Source organism: Triturus cristatus, chromosome 3_1, assembly GCF_964204655.1.
Source record: "Triturus cristatus chromosome 3_1, aTriCri1.1, whole genome shotgun sequence".
Taxonomy (NCBI): Eukaryota; Metazoa; Chordata; class Amphibia; order Caudata; family Salamandridae; genus Triturus; species Triturus cristatus.
The window spans coordinates 242,411,522-242,428,580 of NC_140583.1; the positions used below are offsets into that span (position 1 = coordinate 242,411,522).

A 17,059-nucleotide genomic window follows, 5' to 3' on the forward strand; every position below is an offset into this window, starting at 1 on the left:
ACCTTTCTGCACATATTTCAACATGACTGATTGCAGCCAGATGACATGTGTGCTTCCCAAAACCTGGTTAGAGCATTTCCTTCCAATGGGATGCCGCATGCAGTGCAAGACACCAGGCAAGCACACACTATAAAGGGCTAAAGCTGTCCCACTGTACATTTTGCATATTCCAGTAACTGTTGAACATATTAATGCAATAAGCAATGGGGCAAATTTTAATGCGTTTTATATTTCAAGACTATACATTCCCACTGCTTTATAAACCTGGCTTTCTCACAAAATTAATTTTCTTTAAAATGCACCATTTGGCAATCTTTTTTTTTTTTTTTTTCTTTGGAGGAGGACCCACCTGGGACCCCATGTTTGTCCATTAAGCTTGCTCGCTTCTCTCGCTACATAGGTTATGCCCATCTTTTATGCCTCACCGCTTTCAAATATCACCAGTGGCCAGTGCATCTGCTTTGAAATTTTTGATTACCCAAGATGTCTAGATTAGACTATCGGAATGTACTTTGCTGATGGATCTCTGTGGCTTTACTGGCCGAACTACAAATCTTTCAGAAATCAGCAGCCAGGCTGATTATTAATCTTCCAAGAAAGGCCCACATGCCCCAGCATTTGCAGGACTTACACTGGCTTCCAGTTCAGAGGACAGTACTATTCAAGATGCCCTGTCTTGCCCATACGACATTGAATGGGTCTTGCATCGGGTATCTTGAAGGCAAGATTCAATTCAATTCTATCAACAGCAGTGTACTCTATGTTTGGCAAATGCTACATTTCTATCTATACTGTATATCGCGTGCAATGGCTGTGGTGACCATGCCTTTTCTTCTTTGGTCCCAAATGCTGGAATGCTTTGCCTCCTCACATTCAGATGGAATTCCTGCTTTTTTGTTCATTGAAAAACTGAAAGCCTGGATGTTCCAGCAGATCTAGTTGGTTTTGATCTTCTATTGTGCGCATTTTCTTCTTTTTACATTGAGTGCAGTATCCTAGCGCTAGGAGTAGGATACCCTTTTTATGTGATCATTGCACACTGTACTTTTGATAACATAGCATAACATTAATAAGCAACTTAAATAAGAAATCTGACATTTGGCACCTAACATATCATTTACTCTTTGCCTAATGTACCTCAAGAATGTGTGCATCTCCTCTTTCTCTGGACTAATTGAGAGACAGGACTTTAATCTACCAGAGGCTAAGTATATTGGGTTTACACCCGGCTATCAAAAGAAGGGCACCACATTAGTCACTACTTTATTCATAAACAGGTAGTTGCCATTCATGTGCAAGGATTAAAGGCTTACTTGTATCTTACTTAGCAAAGGATTCTCAAGAATTGTTATGGCCGGACTATTACAAAATCTTGAACGTTTATGTCAACAGTGACTGACAGACTTGTTCTTTCCTCAGGATAAGAAGAAAATTGAAGATGAAGCAAAATGTGCAAGATTTTGACTTCCATGGCATAAACTGCGAAAGGGAAGCTCCCTAAGGTAGTATACAATCTTGTTTTAACAATAAATACAGCCATGGTTAAGCTATAAATTGAACACAAATGAATCTCCGAGATCCTCATCTAGGTGATGGTTTCAGAGTGTCCTTGAAATAATCAAAACCTTTATGCCTCTGCCATCAACTAGAGCTTACTACATATTGGATATATGGGAATATGAAGAGAGGTTAGGCTGCAGGCCAGGAATGATCTCAGTATAACTGGAGAAAAGTTCAGGCGTAGTCAATGATTTTGTATGGTAATGCAGTTATTAGTGGAATATCACACTTACAAACAATAGAAGATACAGTAAGTACATTCAAACTGATTTTTAGTATAATTTGTTCTTCTCATTTATCATTATAGTATTTCTTTTTTTCAGTTGGTAAGATGTTCACAATAGCAATCAACACGTTTCACCCCTTCTGGCTCATAGGCCTAAGACTTTTTTAAGGCTGGACAGTAACAACAAGTACATGTATAGATAAAATCAATATAGAAAGATAGAATGGGGACAAAAGGAATAGAAACAAAAACGTGATGATAGTCAATCTGTGTAGGCTGTACAATTAGACTGTATTGGATCCAGACCCAGTAACATTATTGGAATATTAACAAACCTGAAATAGGTCCTACATTGACAGAACACTTCCAACAACACTATCATTATAATACAAACTTTACCTTCTTTGAACGGGAACAAACCAAGCCACAGTGAAGACACGCAGAATGATGGAGCCTCCCTGCAGCATGTGATGAGGGACCCCGGCATCTCCAAGTTCGCACAGATATTCATTGGCCTGGGCTCACTGGGGCCTCCCTGAATGGTTGCCCCCACCCCTACGCTGCAGGGGCCTGTTCGGGAAAGCAAAGTGGCTTTCCTGAGTGTTTAACTATTTTTCATGCCATTGCATTCCTTCTGCAAGGCATGCAATGACATGGCTTAGAGGGTGAGGGGGGGCCCCTCCAAAACAAGAAAACCTGGAGGCCCCTCACACCCCTGACTCAAGAGGTGAAAACTTGGAACTGAGAATGAGGAGGCGAGAAAGTGAATTGATTTTGAGGTTGGGCACAACCAAAACAGGACTCAATAAAGATGCAGTGATGCACTATTGGCTATAAGAATATTAAACATTCACAGATCCATTTAACTCTCCACATTCCAATATTCCCCCACTCTATGGCCCATACCACATACCTACACCACTGGTCCAGCCCCACCCTCCACAGACCGTATTAGACCATGACCAAAAACAGACACTATAGTAATATATGCAACCTAATCAACACCTGGTATACCTGTCTTTACGATCTTTGATTTATAATTTCCATAGGTTGCAATATTGTAAACATCCAGAATGCAATATATGTGAAATATATTCAAACTCTTGTTTAATCATGGACCATCTTATATACTGTAAGTCATTTTGTAGAATACTATGTATCCCACTGATACTTAAATATTATCCATATTGCAAACCACCCCGGCATTTGGACATATTCATTTTTTCCATATAAATACGACCTGTCAAGGGTCACCACGAGTTACTTCTCCTCTCCTCATAATCAGGTCCTCCACCCTCTCCTAACCTGGCCCCAAAACTTGGATTATTCACCAATTACTCTGGCCCGCCATACTAATGAATTACATATTAAAATTCCTAACATTAAACTATATTTTAAATCCTGAATATATCCAGACACCCTACCAATATTACACCTTGATCCTTCCCAACATTGAACCTCCTTATTTTGAGAGGCCTCTCCCAGTTTTTACAGATACCTACTATTATAATCACCCTGCCTCCCCCACACCCAAATAGAACTACTACACTTGTTGGCCCAAGAGCTACTTATATTATTGTATTTTGAGCTTATTGCCACAAACCCCATTTCAGCACAAAAAGCAGTCAGCCTCATGCATCAACCCAAAATCCAGTCGGTAAAATACCGATTCGGTAATAGCTCCAGGTATTAAGTAAAAAATACCCAATCCCAATGCATCAACCCAAAAGCAGAAATCGCTATTTAAGGAATCCTTAAATAGCGATTCTTTAAATAGGGATTCCTTAAATACCGATTCCTTAAATAGCGATTGCATTTAAGGAATCCCAAAGTGAGATTCCTTAAATGCAATGCATCAAAGTTAAAAAATTAGCGATTTCGCTAATAGGGGGAGCAAATTACCATGAAGATGAACTGCATGGTAATTTGCAAAAACTTTGAAAAATGCACTTTTGTGCATTTTTCAAAGTTTCATGTTGCGCACACACATGCCCTTAGAGCATGTGTGTGTGCAACATATGTGCACATATCATTTTCAGGGGTGCAACAGGGTGTCCTTTTGACACCCTGGCACCCTTGAAAGTGCTCCCGCTATTAGCGATTCGGTAATACCGAATTGCTAATACAGACTGGCTTTACATTCATTCCTATGGGCCTCCAAGCCCATAGGAATGAATGGGTAGGTATTCCTTATTACCGATTCGGTATTACCGATTCGGTAATAAGGAATATTAAGGAATCGCTATTTGAATAGCGATTCCTACATGCATAGCCTTTTGCTATTCCTTATTAGCGATTCCTTATTTTTCGCTAATAAGGAATCGCAAATGGCATTGTTGATGCATAGGCCCCAGTATCTTTTATGAAACTGTATGGCTCGAATCGGAAACCTCATTCCCGTTTGTAACTTTGACCCTTTTTTAACGTCACCCATAGCCACGCGTCCATACTCAGCAAAATAACATGGCCGCTACTGTTGTTTCCCCGCTGTCCCTCCCCCTGACGTTTACTGCAATTAGTGACATGCTTTTAAGAGCCACCAGCATATACACACCGGCAGACCTCTGTCTTTTGGACTGAGTTACTAGTGCTTTCCTCAACTGTACTAACCCAGTACTATATGCTCTTTTTTTTCTTTCCAGTGGCTCCTGTTAGCTCCTATTCCTGCTGACACCATGGGGCATATTATCAAGGACGGCGTTAAAATTATCGCCGCTTTAGCGGCAGGAAACTGCCGCTAAAGCGGCGATAATGGGCTTGGTAATATGCCCTTGAGAATTCCATGGGCTTCTATGGGAATTCACAAGGGCATATTATCAAGCCCATTATCGCCGTTCCTTGATAATATGACCCCATACTCTTTATTTTTCGAGCATTGCCGCACCGCTCTATCAAGGAGCGGTGCCCGATGATGAAACATGGCACTCATTTGTGTTTGTTTGGGCTTCAGTTCCAAAAAGATACTTCAAAACTGCTCCCAGGATACTTGTTTCCAGTCCAGGGAGAACCTGGCCTGGCAGTTCGGGCTGGACTGTTCCCATGGGGAGCAGGGTCAAGACTGATTTGCATATAGTTGGTCCAAATTGGAATGACAAGTTGAGCAAAATAAATGATGGATTTAACGCAGATTTGTGACTGGCGGAGAATGTTAGATTTGTTCAGCATTCTGTCCATCATCTGTTCTTTTTGCCTTTGCCACACTAAGTGTGAAGGGTATGCCAAGACGTGGGTCCCATGCTCAATATGACACAGGATTCAAGCTAGCCTGGCTGATAAAGGGAGATACCCTGAAACCGGGTCCAGGATGCTTTTTTGCGGTCCAGGGAGGACCTAGCCTGGCAGTTTGGGCTGTACTGTTCCCATGAGGCACAGGGTCAAGACTGAGCTGCGTTTGGCTGGCTCCAAACTGGAATGGTGTCATGAGCAAAACATTATGGATTCAACCCACATCCGTGCCTCTGGGTGAATGTTTCATTTGTTCAGCATTCCGTCCATCATCTGTTCTTTTTGCACTTGAAAAAAGTCCCAGGCTCGCGAGCCATGGGGGGTTTAAACAAGTGTTCGTTGTTATTGTGAACATCTTACCTACTGATAGAAAAAATAGTACAGCAATAACTAAATTCGAAAAAATGATACTAAATACTAAAAATCAGTTTGACAGTGCTTATTTTTCCACTATTGTTTGTATCTGTGGTATTCCACTAATAATTGTATTAACATTCAAAAGCATTGACTATGTCTGCACGTTCCTCTGATAAACTCTGATGTGTGCGGTCTTAGGGGTGGTACACACATGCAGGGATAGTCAAACATGCAACATTTCCAAACCATGTCTAAAGTTGGTGAAGGCCCTAGGAGGAGCCCCCCCCCCACTAATTTACACAGCGTTCGGGAATTATCCCAGTTATTGACTGAAGCCTGGCTTTCATCACCTGGTGGGCACTGGTATTACTGCTGAGGGTGGCACCACTTTCAGGGGCATCATGAATGAGCCTCTTTGGCAGCTCGAGGAGGGTTGCCACTGGGTTCAGTTTAAAATAAAACATTTACGTTCTTGTTTATAGCTCCTTCGAATTTGATCGGATACTACGGGTCTCCAAACAGAAGCATAAAAATACCACTGAAAAAATGATCCTATGATGTAGCAGTGGGGTGGGGGGATAGAAGGACAAAAGTAAAAGAATGGAGAAAGTAACTGGAAAGAAAGCTAAAAAAGACTGAAATAGTGAGCTAGAGAAAGATGGAACAAAGGAAAAAGGACTATGCTAAAGCTGTCTCAAAGGCTAGACCGAACAAGAAGACAGGAACTAAAGCACCGTCCAACCTAGAACCTGAAGCGCAGACAAAAATAAACACTTGTTTTTAGAAATAATATACAAAAAAACATTAACTTAAATACCATTGTCAATCAAGAGCAAGCATTTATTTGACTAGACTATTATTCTTCCACACAATGCATACTTAGCAAATATACATACAAGGGCTATAGATCAGGGGATTTCATCCGTTGGTTTCTTAAATTGTCATTCACGTTGTGCTTCCGCCCTCCACAGCATACAGCATGGGGCAATGTTAACTCACACATTGGCTGCCTTCCCTTAGTGTGATGGTACAAAGCCTCTGCACATTATTCACAGCCCACTAAAAATAGATCTTTTCTTTTCAGTGACAAAGCTGGTTTAGTGTGCTTTCCTACATGATTTATTGTTAATACTAAATAGAAATACTGTTGTTTTTTTTTTTGCCTGCACTCTGGGTGGCCAGTTAGATGGTGATTTATTTTCCATCCTATTTCTATAATTGTTGTTATCAAAACCACATGTGAAATTGTGCCTTTGTAGCCGCCTGCAATATAAATGCTTCATTAGGTTATGATTTAATCTTTTCCTCTTCACAAACAATAATAACAATAAAATACATAGTACAATTGAACTTTTTTTGGTAAAGTGTATAAAAAACATATTTCATGACCTGGTACAACCTCCCCCTGTACCTCAGAACATCACCATCGCTCCAGCAGTTCAGGGAGAACCTTAAGCCCTGGATGGTCAACTAATAGGAGAACAGGCAGCAGGTTCTCCCGGTGCCTCGAGACGTTCACGGGGGATGCAGCCACGCTCTACAAATCCTGATTGATTGACTGACCAACCCCACCCGCCCCGTAAGTGTGAGCAAATGAAGCAGACTTTCTTTAGTCATACACCGTTACTCTAAGTGCATGAGTGAGGTGACAAGATACAGTTTGCATATCCTACGCCTTAGGGAACCATACATAGAGATCTCGAGGATCTGGGAAAACTAAGCAACATCCCTTTGTCCAACGGATAATCCACTCGCTGTTGCCACTGGCTATTGAATTTATCCCTCTCGAGCAGTAACCACATCAGTTTCTCAATGGTCAGCAGCATCCTAACTATTCCGTGGGTACATTCTGAGACTTCCCTTTCATCACAATCAGCTGTGTAGCTGCTAATAGCATATTCGTTATGAGTCTACTGTCCTCTTTTGTCAGATGGTCTGATGACAGAGATAATCTGGACTGGGTTCAACCTCATCGGGTATCCAACGACCTCCCTGACCATGACTGAGGATCTGTTTCCAAAACATTGGTAGCATTTGGCAGGACTACCAGACATCTATGGTGTCTCGCATTTGTTGGATTCCCCTACAAAATGTAGCTTCTGCTGGGATAGAAATCTGCCGCAGTCGGGCTGGCATTCCTTGCCAGTGCATAGTTATCATATACATCAGTTCCCTGTTTCCTACACTCTTAGTCAGTGTTAGGGGGTCATTCAACAATTTCTTCCAGCAAGAGGGAGCTATAGGGACCCCCAGTAGTAGGGCCCATTTCTTCATATATGACCATTCTGTTTTGGTTTGTTCCGGTATGCCTGGAGAGTAGTCTAGGATGCCAAACAATGGCGTAAGGGGGTGGGGGACATGGTCAAGCGTTGGTTCCTCGTGAGGGAATACCATATGTCTATGGTCCGTCTAATTAACAGTCTGGGGGTTTTGCATATCTAAGAAGCCAGGGGATTGCCCATGGACCATCACCGTCGCACCCATGTGGATCCAGTGCCATTCAGTCTCTATAATTGACTACTCAAATAGGATTCTAAGTTGAGCTGCCTGCTAGTATTTTTAATGTTGGTGAGACCGAGCTCTCCTGAGCTACCAGGGGCTCTTAGCACCTTCCTGTACACTTTTCCCCTCTTTCCTGCTTAAACAAATTGGTCAATAGCCTGCGACAAAGTGTGAATATCTTTCTCAGGCAATTTCACAGGAAGGGCCTAGAATGTATAAAGTACCCCAGGGAGTAATCACCGCTACTCTGCCCAGCAGAGATACTTAGAGATTCTTCCACTTGGCTAAATCTGTTTTAATTACACTAAGCAGGTGTGGGTAGTTTGCGGCATATAGCAGGGTGATCTATATACCTAGATATTTAAACTTTTTGCTAGTCAACCAGTGGAAATAAGTCATGGAGAGTGTTCGTTTGAGTTTGGGGTCCGGTCGTGTTCCAAGCATCTCAGATTTATCATAGTTTACTTTGAATCCTGAGACTCTGTTGTAGGTCTCCAAGATTTATTATTTTACGAAAGAATCTAAGAAGGTCAGTCACTGTAAGCAGAATATCATCTGCAAATAGGTGACTTTTATGCTGTCCTCACACGAGGGGCATGCCCACATTCTCCCACTGTCGGTGAACAAGCAATGCAAGAGGTTCAACCGTGAGGGTGAACAGGAAGGGGGATAGCGGGCAGCTCTGGTGTGTGCCTCTATGAAGTGGGATATTTCCTGATTTCTCTCTGTTAACCAGTACCCACACCATAGTATGTGTGTAGGTAATGGCCAGGTATATCCAAGGGCTCAGGCCTATTGCTTCGTACATTCCAGAGAGGAAACTTCAATCTACCCTATCAACTGTTTTCTCAAGATCAGCATGGAGAACCCTCTACGACTGCCTTTTTCTATTAAATGAAGTTTCCTCCTAATATAATATCATCTGCTGCCTGTCTCTGTGGGAGAAAACTGACCGATCTGGTTCCCCAAGGATTGGCATATGTGATGCTAATCTATTGACTGGAATTTTTGTAAAGATTTTGACATCAGTGTTTACAAGTGCTATCGGGCGATAAGCTCCACACCTATCAGGTAGCTTACCCAGTTTGTGTATAAGGATAATATTTGCATCTGACATTGATGGGGTAACAGTATGGGATTATAGAAATAAGGTAAATGGCTCGACTAAACGTAGAATCAGTACAGTTTTAAAGTGCTGGTAGAAGTGATTTGTTAATCCATCCGATCCCAGAGATTTATCAGGATTTTATTCCCAGATAGCTTGGGTAACCTCCACCTCTATAATAAGTTCCTCCAGCTTGTTCCAATTAGCCCTGCTGCCGACCTGCTGGAGGGCTGCTGATATAAAGGCCTCAATTTCATGTGATACCCTGACATAGGGATGTAGAATAGTCTTGAAAGGCCTTGATCTTATCTGTATTCTGATGCAGACCCACTGCCCCTCACAGTGTATTGTAGGTATTAGTTTATAGGTTGTTTCGGTCCTTAACCATCGAGCAAGAAGTGACCCCATTTTATTAGCTGGCTCATAAAATTGTTGTTACAAGAACAGTGCTTTTCAGATTTTTCGGTGGCCAGTAGAGCAATCTGCCCTTTCCGGGAGATGGCGTCCCGTAGATTTTTTATGGAACCAGTGTATTGATGCTGCTCTGATGCTGCATTCAGGTCAGTCTCTGGGGAGGCTCTAGATAGTGTTGCAGAACGGCGCAAATGCACTCTTTCAGCGATACTTGCCCACAAACAACCACTTTAAAAGCATCCCATACTGTGTTTGGGGATGTCTCGTTAGAGTCGTTTATCTTAAAAGTCTGGCAAATTGCTTCACTTGTCTGTTCTTAAGTAGAGTCCCGTCAAATCTCCAGTCTGGTCCGCCTTTGTGGTTCAATCTTCTCCTACCATCCCAGCTAATTAAAGCATGGTCAGATATAGCTATCGCGCTGTGGGTAACTGAGTGGGTGTCCTCCAATACATCTGGAGTACCCTACATCAGGTCAATACATGATTAGGACTTGTGAATGTGGGAGAAGAATGTGAATTCCATGTCATCAGGGTGCTTGCTGTGCCATAGGTTTGTCAAGCCTATCGCCTTTATCTCCTGCAACAGAGTTGGTGATATGTACCATGGAGATCGCAGTTTTGTGTGTGTGTCTATCCAGTAGGGCGTTAGGGGCCAGATTGAAGTATCCCACCCACAGCAAGCTGGGCAGGTCCCAATCCCAAGGTCAACAAGTGGCCCAGGAATTGTTCTTGTCCCTGGTTGAGGTGTATAAATTGAGGATGCTGTGCGAGAGTCCCTGGTTTTTCCCTGCTAAGTAAACCTTGCAACACTTTTTAGTATCTATACCCACTCGTTTTGCCTCAAGTTGAAAGTCTTTATGGAGCCCAATCATTACGCCCCCTTTCTTTTCAGCAGCTACTGCAAAGTATAGCGTAGGGTGGAGCTTATGTCTCTTCAAGTGGGTGGATTTCAAGTTTCTGTAAGCACAGGATATTTAGGTGTACTTTCCTCACCTTCCTCCAGACTTTATGGTGCTTATGTTCCAAGAAACAACTTTGACCATGTAGCTAGTAGTGTGAGTGGATCCAACAGTGCTCAAATGTATTCTGAACCCGCCTTACAGCGTGAGCATCCTTATCTACAAGGTAATGCCAACTGTACCTCTAGCTCTCCTCACTCTGACACTTTATTGCAGCTTTTTCCCCTACATCCCGCCACCCCATAACCTCATCCAGATAACTTCCCCTAACATTCCCCTTTCAGGGGTCAGGATCAGATACACCCCTTTTGCAGTGATGAGTTGCATTATAACCTGCTGGCATCTACACCGGCCCGCTTAGAGCAGTAGAAATGTCTCCAGAGCAGTTGACAATTTTCAAGGCTATCCCAAGGTAGTCCTCCATGGTGTAGTCTAACACTATAGTTTCTGCTAGTTCGCTGAGTCCATGGGGCCTTCTTACTTCTGAATATTACCGCGTGGCGGTTTGGGTTTCTCCCATTTATCTTTTGGCTTCCATCTCGGATTGTCCTCCTCCATTGCTGAAGATTGCAGACGGTCCATGGATGGGCACATGATGTCCCATGCCTCCTCCAGGGTGCGTACCACTCAGGTTTTCGAGTCCAGCTGAGACCAGAGGGCAAACAGGAATGTCCATTGGTATCAAATTTGTCATCTGCGCATCTCCACTGTCAGTTGGGTTGAAATTTACCAACTCATACTGTTGAAAGTAGCCTGGGAGAGATCCTAGTCCAAATCCATGTTTAGGTCCTGGTAGGTAGTTTGGTCTAGTTTCCTGGCTTCCTGCATTATTCTGTCTTTCATCTGGGAGGAACCCACTTTTGCGATAATGTCTCTCAGTCTTGTCCCTGGTACTGGTCTAGCAGCCCCCACGCTGTCGTGACAGACAATTGGTATATCAAATGCTGGGCTTTCTTTCAGTACACGTGTGAGGAGGCTCCTACAGAACTGGTTAGAACAAAGGAGAGTCAGGAGAGATTTATAGACCTGCATGTTTTTACTCCCAATTATAGTCACTATCACACAGAAAAACACCTGGGTCTTAGAGAAGTAAAGATACAATATAAGGTAACTGAACGGGATATTAATTTTTTTTTTAAACAAATTCCCTCACCCACCAAAGGTGGCATGCTTCTTCCTTGGGAATCTACGGACACCATGACAGGTTATCACTGTGCAGGCTACAACCCCCTCATTGAGAAGGAGGCGCTCTTCGGATGTTTATCAGAGAGTGGTAGAAACCCTGTGGTGAACTAAAGTCTGGTGAGATATGCAGAGAATGGGAAAAGTGTTATGTGAATATAACTGTACAAGTGTACAACTTTATTCATACATGCCTAGGTCAGGGTTAAAAGAACACTGCAGAGGTTGAATAACCCTGCTCAAGTGTGTCGCTCAGAGTGGGTACACATGTTTCTGCCTTTTAACACCTTAGAAGAGGTGTATTGGCATTCGTCAGGATCTGTGAGAATTTCTTCTGCTCAACAAGCGTACTCATAAAAGGTAAGCACAAAACCTATCAGCGATCCACTGTGAGGTTCAATCGACCTGTGGGAATACAAAGACAGTATGAAACACCCATATATAGTGAAAAACATAAGAGGGACAAGGGCAAACATCAAACAGAAATTCAAAACATACATGTCGGCCATCTTGGAGTGGCATTAAGAATTTGAAAATGAACTCCGTATACAAATAATACATCCCAGATCTTAAAACTTCCATACATTTGGAAACGTAATGCCACAAATAATAAATCATCACATACAGCAGCGGTGAAAAAAAAGAGGTTGATGCTATGGTTCTTAGGAAAGGTACCTCCCCACCTATAACGGCAAAGGACAGACATAATTACAATACATGTTAGGCAGTGTTCCAAAACCTCGAAAGATAAGTGTTAACTGATATAAAGGAAAGTAAAGACAAATCTCCAGCTCAAAAGCAGTGTGTCAGCCTCGCAGAGTACCTAGTCATAAAACAAAAATATATAAAAATGTAATATGCAGCATTTAGAAAAATGTAAAGCCCAAGTACCTGCAAAGTCATACTCCCCTGAATCCAATGCATAATGCAGAACAATGAAACCCAGAAATATCGCCCACGTGGCCAGTCTCATGCGAGGGAACGAACTAATGGAGTGTAAAAAACAGACATAAAGCCCAAGTGGTAAAACTTTACAGAAAGTAGGACTTAGCTGTGAGAGCACCGACCGAAACTGTGCCAGCCCTAGGGCTTGGCAAATACATATCTCATGGGGTAACCATTATATCGCCCTCCCACAGCTTCCTCTCAAAAGTTAACATAACATTCAAACAAAGTGGGGTATGTGGGCAAAAACGTAAAAAAAAAAAAGAAAGGAAAAGATAAAAGAAAGGAAAAGATAAAGATAAAGTGGCCTGAGAAAAGGGTAGGAGACTCCTGCCCAGATGGGCACTACCACATCTCAAATAAGATCCCCTTCCTTTCCCCCTAGAATATTAAGAGGAAAACACAAAGAGATGAAGAAAAGGTTAAAACTCTATTATTACTCTACAAACTATCTACAACACAGACATAGATAATCCGACCATGTACTTGAACATGTCAGTAAGCATTCAAGTTTCTTGTAGGTATATATTAAGCTCTTCCTTTTTATTCAACCCCAGCAGGATCTTAGTCTCCGAATCAATAATCCACCTGGATTCACTTTGCCTTAACTTGAGTTCTCTGTCCAGTCCCCGAAAACTAGCTGGAATGGGTTCAATGGCAAAAAACCCCAACAGATTCCTATCTTGGTAATGGTGTTGTGCAAAATGTCTAGCCATGGGGTAATGGTCGTCATCCTTGTCAATTGCATGCATGCGCTATAATATCCTTTTCTTCACTGGATGTATTGTGCTGCCAATGTACCGTTTCTTGCAAGGGCACTCTAGGATGTAAATGGTAAAGTGAAGATTGCAGGTAAGAAACTGATTAATAGTTTCCCCCCCACTTACCAAATGGTACACAGAACAATTTCCTGCTGAAAATATTTTTATAGGCTGTGCAGTATTGCACTGGTGAAACCCCTTTAGAACCTGAATCTTTGCGGCCCTGGTAATGATGCCCCTTTTGACAAGTAGATCCTTTAGGTTCTTACCTCTCTTGAACATGTAGTTGGGTTTATCCTGTAAAAGGTGGCCCAAAGTGGGATCAGTTGTTAATCTACCCCAATGCCTCTTTACTACATGGGATATACAATCTATTTTATTACTGAAGGTGGTTATCTGTCTGGTAGAGGAATTATTATCGGGTGTAGGTCTGGGTGAATCATTAAACAGGATATTATCACTAGACAGGGTGATAATAGTTTCCCGTGATTTTATTTTAGAGACCCCACTTTGGATACTTCCTCTCCCTGAACCTCACACATGGTACGTTCTTCCTCTCTGTAGGCAGTTTCCTTACTGCAATTGCGCTTTGTTCAAAGGAGTAACTCATAAGGGATATTCCATTTCAAAGTCTCTGTGTAGCTGCTTAGGTCACGTAGTAAGGGACCAAATCTTAACTCAACCACTGTGTCCAGGAATTCTAGTTTCTCCCTACTGATGTTCATGGTGAAATCTAGGTTCATATTAGTGTTTATAGGTTTGGAAACAAATTCCCTGGCAGATCTATCAGTGCCCTCCCAGATGATGAACAAATCATCTATATATTTTGGCCAGGGTACAGTATGACCCAAGTCCTCCGCCATGTCAACTGACACGATACCTGCTCCTCCTACCAGCTCATGAACATTTTCGTGAAGCTGGGAGGGAAGCAGGTACCCATAGCAGTGCCGGTCTTCTGCCTGTGCAATTCACTGTGAAAAAGAAAAATATTGTTCTCAAGACAAATACATATCACCTCCAACAGCATGTTGGTGTGTGAGAGAAGATGTATGGGGTTTGCCCTCAAGAAGTGTCTACATGTTTCAATATCTTGTTTGTGATCTATACTGGTATAAAGAGAACACACGTCAAGGGTCATAAGTAAGTATTCCTCTGTCCATTTGATACCCTCTATCCTTTTGAGGAAATCCTTGGTATCCTGTTAGTAAGAGGGAAGGACAGTGATAAACAGCCTCATGCATCAAGCCAAAATCCAGTCGGTAAAATACCGATTCGCTAATAGCTCCCGGTATTGAGTTAAAAATACCCAATCCCAATGCATCAACCCAAAAGCAAAAATCGCTATTTAAGGAATCCTTAAATAGCGATTCCTTAAATAGCGATAGCATTTAAGGAATCCCAAATTGAGATTCCTTAATTTAAGGAATCTCAATTTGGGATTCCTTGAATGCAATGCATGAAAGTTAAAAAATTAGCGAATTCGCTAATAGGGGGAGCAAATTACCATGAAGATGAACTGCATGGTAATTTGCTAAAAAATTGCATGAAAAATGCACTTTTGTGCATTTTTCAAAGTTTCATGTTGCGCACACACATGACCTTAGAGCATGTGTGTGTGCAACATATGTGCACATATCAATTTCAGGGGTGCAATAGGGTGTCATTTTGACACCCTTGCACCCTTGAAATTGCATGAGCAATTTGCGAGAACCTACTGGTACTCGCTATTTGCTCATGCAATCTCCAATTCATTCCTATGGGCCTGGAGGCCCATAGGAATGATTGGGATGGCATTCCTTAATTGCTACTCGCAATTTGCTAGTAGCAATTAAGGAAAGTTAAGGAATCGCTATTTGAATAGCGATTCCTACATGCATAGCCTTTTGCTATTCCTTATTAGCGAATCCTTATTTTTCGATAATAAAGGAATCGCAAATGCCAATGTTGATGTATATGCCCCATTGTCCCTAAAAATTAAATCAATGTGTCTGAAAACATTTTTTAGCAAGCTCCCCCACGAGGAGACAATAGGTCTCCCCAGTGGGTTCAGGGGATCTTTGTGGAATTTGGGTAATAGGTGGAAGGCCAGTAATATTGGATAGTTAGACTTTAGGTAATGATACTCCCCAGTTGGTCCCATACTATAAAAACGGTGTCTTTGTAGCGTTCTCTACTGATCCTCTCAAAGCATTTGGTATCTCCCTATTTCTTATGTGCTTCCTTGGTGTATAATTCAAAATCCATCACAACCACATTCCCGCCCCTGTCAGATGGATGGGTAATTATGTTGGTATAATAGGGCCAAATCTAATACAGCTCGCGTCTCACTGTAAGTTAAATTCCAAGGTTTCAAATTCTTCTGGTTTCTCAGGAATGTGAGATCTTTGTAACACAACCATGAAAAACATCTTTGGCATCAAACGAGAGCTGGGGGTAAATACAGATTTAGAGCGAAGATTGCTTGGAGCTGCACAATTATAAACAATATCCTGGATTTCAAGAGAATCACCTAAATCCCTAATGGGGTTATCCACTTGCTGTAGTTTTTTTGAAGTGATAAGTGTATCTACATCCCCAATGGTGAAGTTAGTCTGACAAAAACATTTCGCCCTGGTTGTGCCTGCAGAAGGGCTCTCTGGTTTCAAGGCAGGCCATTTTTTTAACTTCAATTTACGTATCAACTTAAAAAACATTATTTCTAGCATCCAAAAAGTTAAATCTAGAAGTGGGGCAAAAAGATAAACCCAGGCCCAAAACTATACGTTCATCTTTAGAGAGTTTCCTTTTGGAGAGATGGAGTAGGAAAAACCTATATCTAGTGAAAAACATAAAAGGGAGACAAGGGCATACATCAGACCAGAATTCAAAACCTACATGCCGGCCATCTGGGAGTGGCATTAAGTGCTTGGAAAAAAACTCAAATATACAAATAATACACCCCAGGACATAAAACTTCCATATATTTGGAAACTTAATGCCTCACATAATAAATCATCACATACTGTAGAGATGGAAAAAAAGAGGATGATGCTGTGGTTCTTAGGAAAGGTACTTCCCGCCCTATTACCGCAAAGGGCAGACATAATTACAATACATGTTATGCAGTGTTACAAAACCTCTGAAGCAAAGTGTCAACTGATACAAAGGAAAGTAAAGACAAATCTCAAAAGCAGTGTGTCAGCCTTGCACAGTCATGAAACAAAAATATATATAAAAATGTAATATGCAAATGCACTTTTTGAAAAATGTGAAGCCCTAGTAACTATGAGGTCATACTCCCCTGAATCCAATGCATAATGCAGAAAAATGAAGCCCAGAAATATTGCCTAAGGGGGCAGTCTTGTGCAAGGAAACCAATTATTGGAGAGTAAAAAACATCTCTGTCATATGTGATGACTTATGTGTGTTTCTACGTTTCCAAATGTATGGAAGTTTTATGATATTTTTGAAGTAGGTAGAAGGAAAACCTGACTGGAGGCAGGGCACTATGAGACCTTATACCTGTCTCAGAATAACCTGCCCAATATCCTGGAACGGTGACCTGCATCCGGAAGAATAGACAGTGGTCAAGAGACCTTAGCATAAGATAGGAGATCTGAACAGGGAGACCTGATGATGGACCTCAAGGTCACAAAAACAGACCTGCTAGAAGAATTCAGTGTGAAAAAGGCCCTCCAACCACAGTACCTGAAGTAGCAGTAACTTTGGACATCCTGATACCTTGGCAGCACAGTAGAAGGCCTCACCACTTGCCCTTGCTGTGTGCCTGGCACACCTGCATTCCTACCAACCCTCCACATAATTTTAGACCCCCTTGCTTCCCA

At 42.0% G+C, this 17,059-nt stretch overlaps 1 protein-coding gene across 8 annotated transcripts in view; it reads left to right on the forward strand.

The window, feature by feature from the left end:
• NRG4 (neuregulin 4) overlaps nucleotides 1-17,059 on the forward strand; it is a 198,773-nt gene that overhangs the window by 139,605 nt on the left and 42,109 nt on the right. For 6 of the 8 annotated variants that reach the window (XM_085643771.1, XM_085643775.1, XM_085643776.1 and 3 more), the window contains one exon: nucleotides 1,420-1,502. In XM_085643771.1, the coding sequence (XP_085499897.1) occupies nucleotides 1,420-1,501 (82 nt within the window). In that variant the 3' untranslated portion in view covers nucleotide 1,502. Of the gene's footprint in view, nucleotides 1-1,419; nucleotides 1,503-6,784; nucleotides 6,948-17,059 lie in introns of those variants that run through there. The other 2 variants (XM_085643773.1, XM_085643774.1) reach the window with 1 other exon arrangement.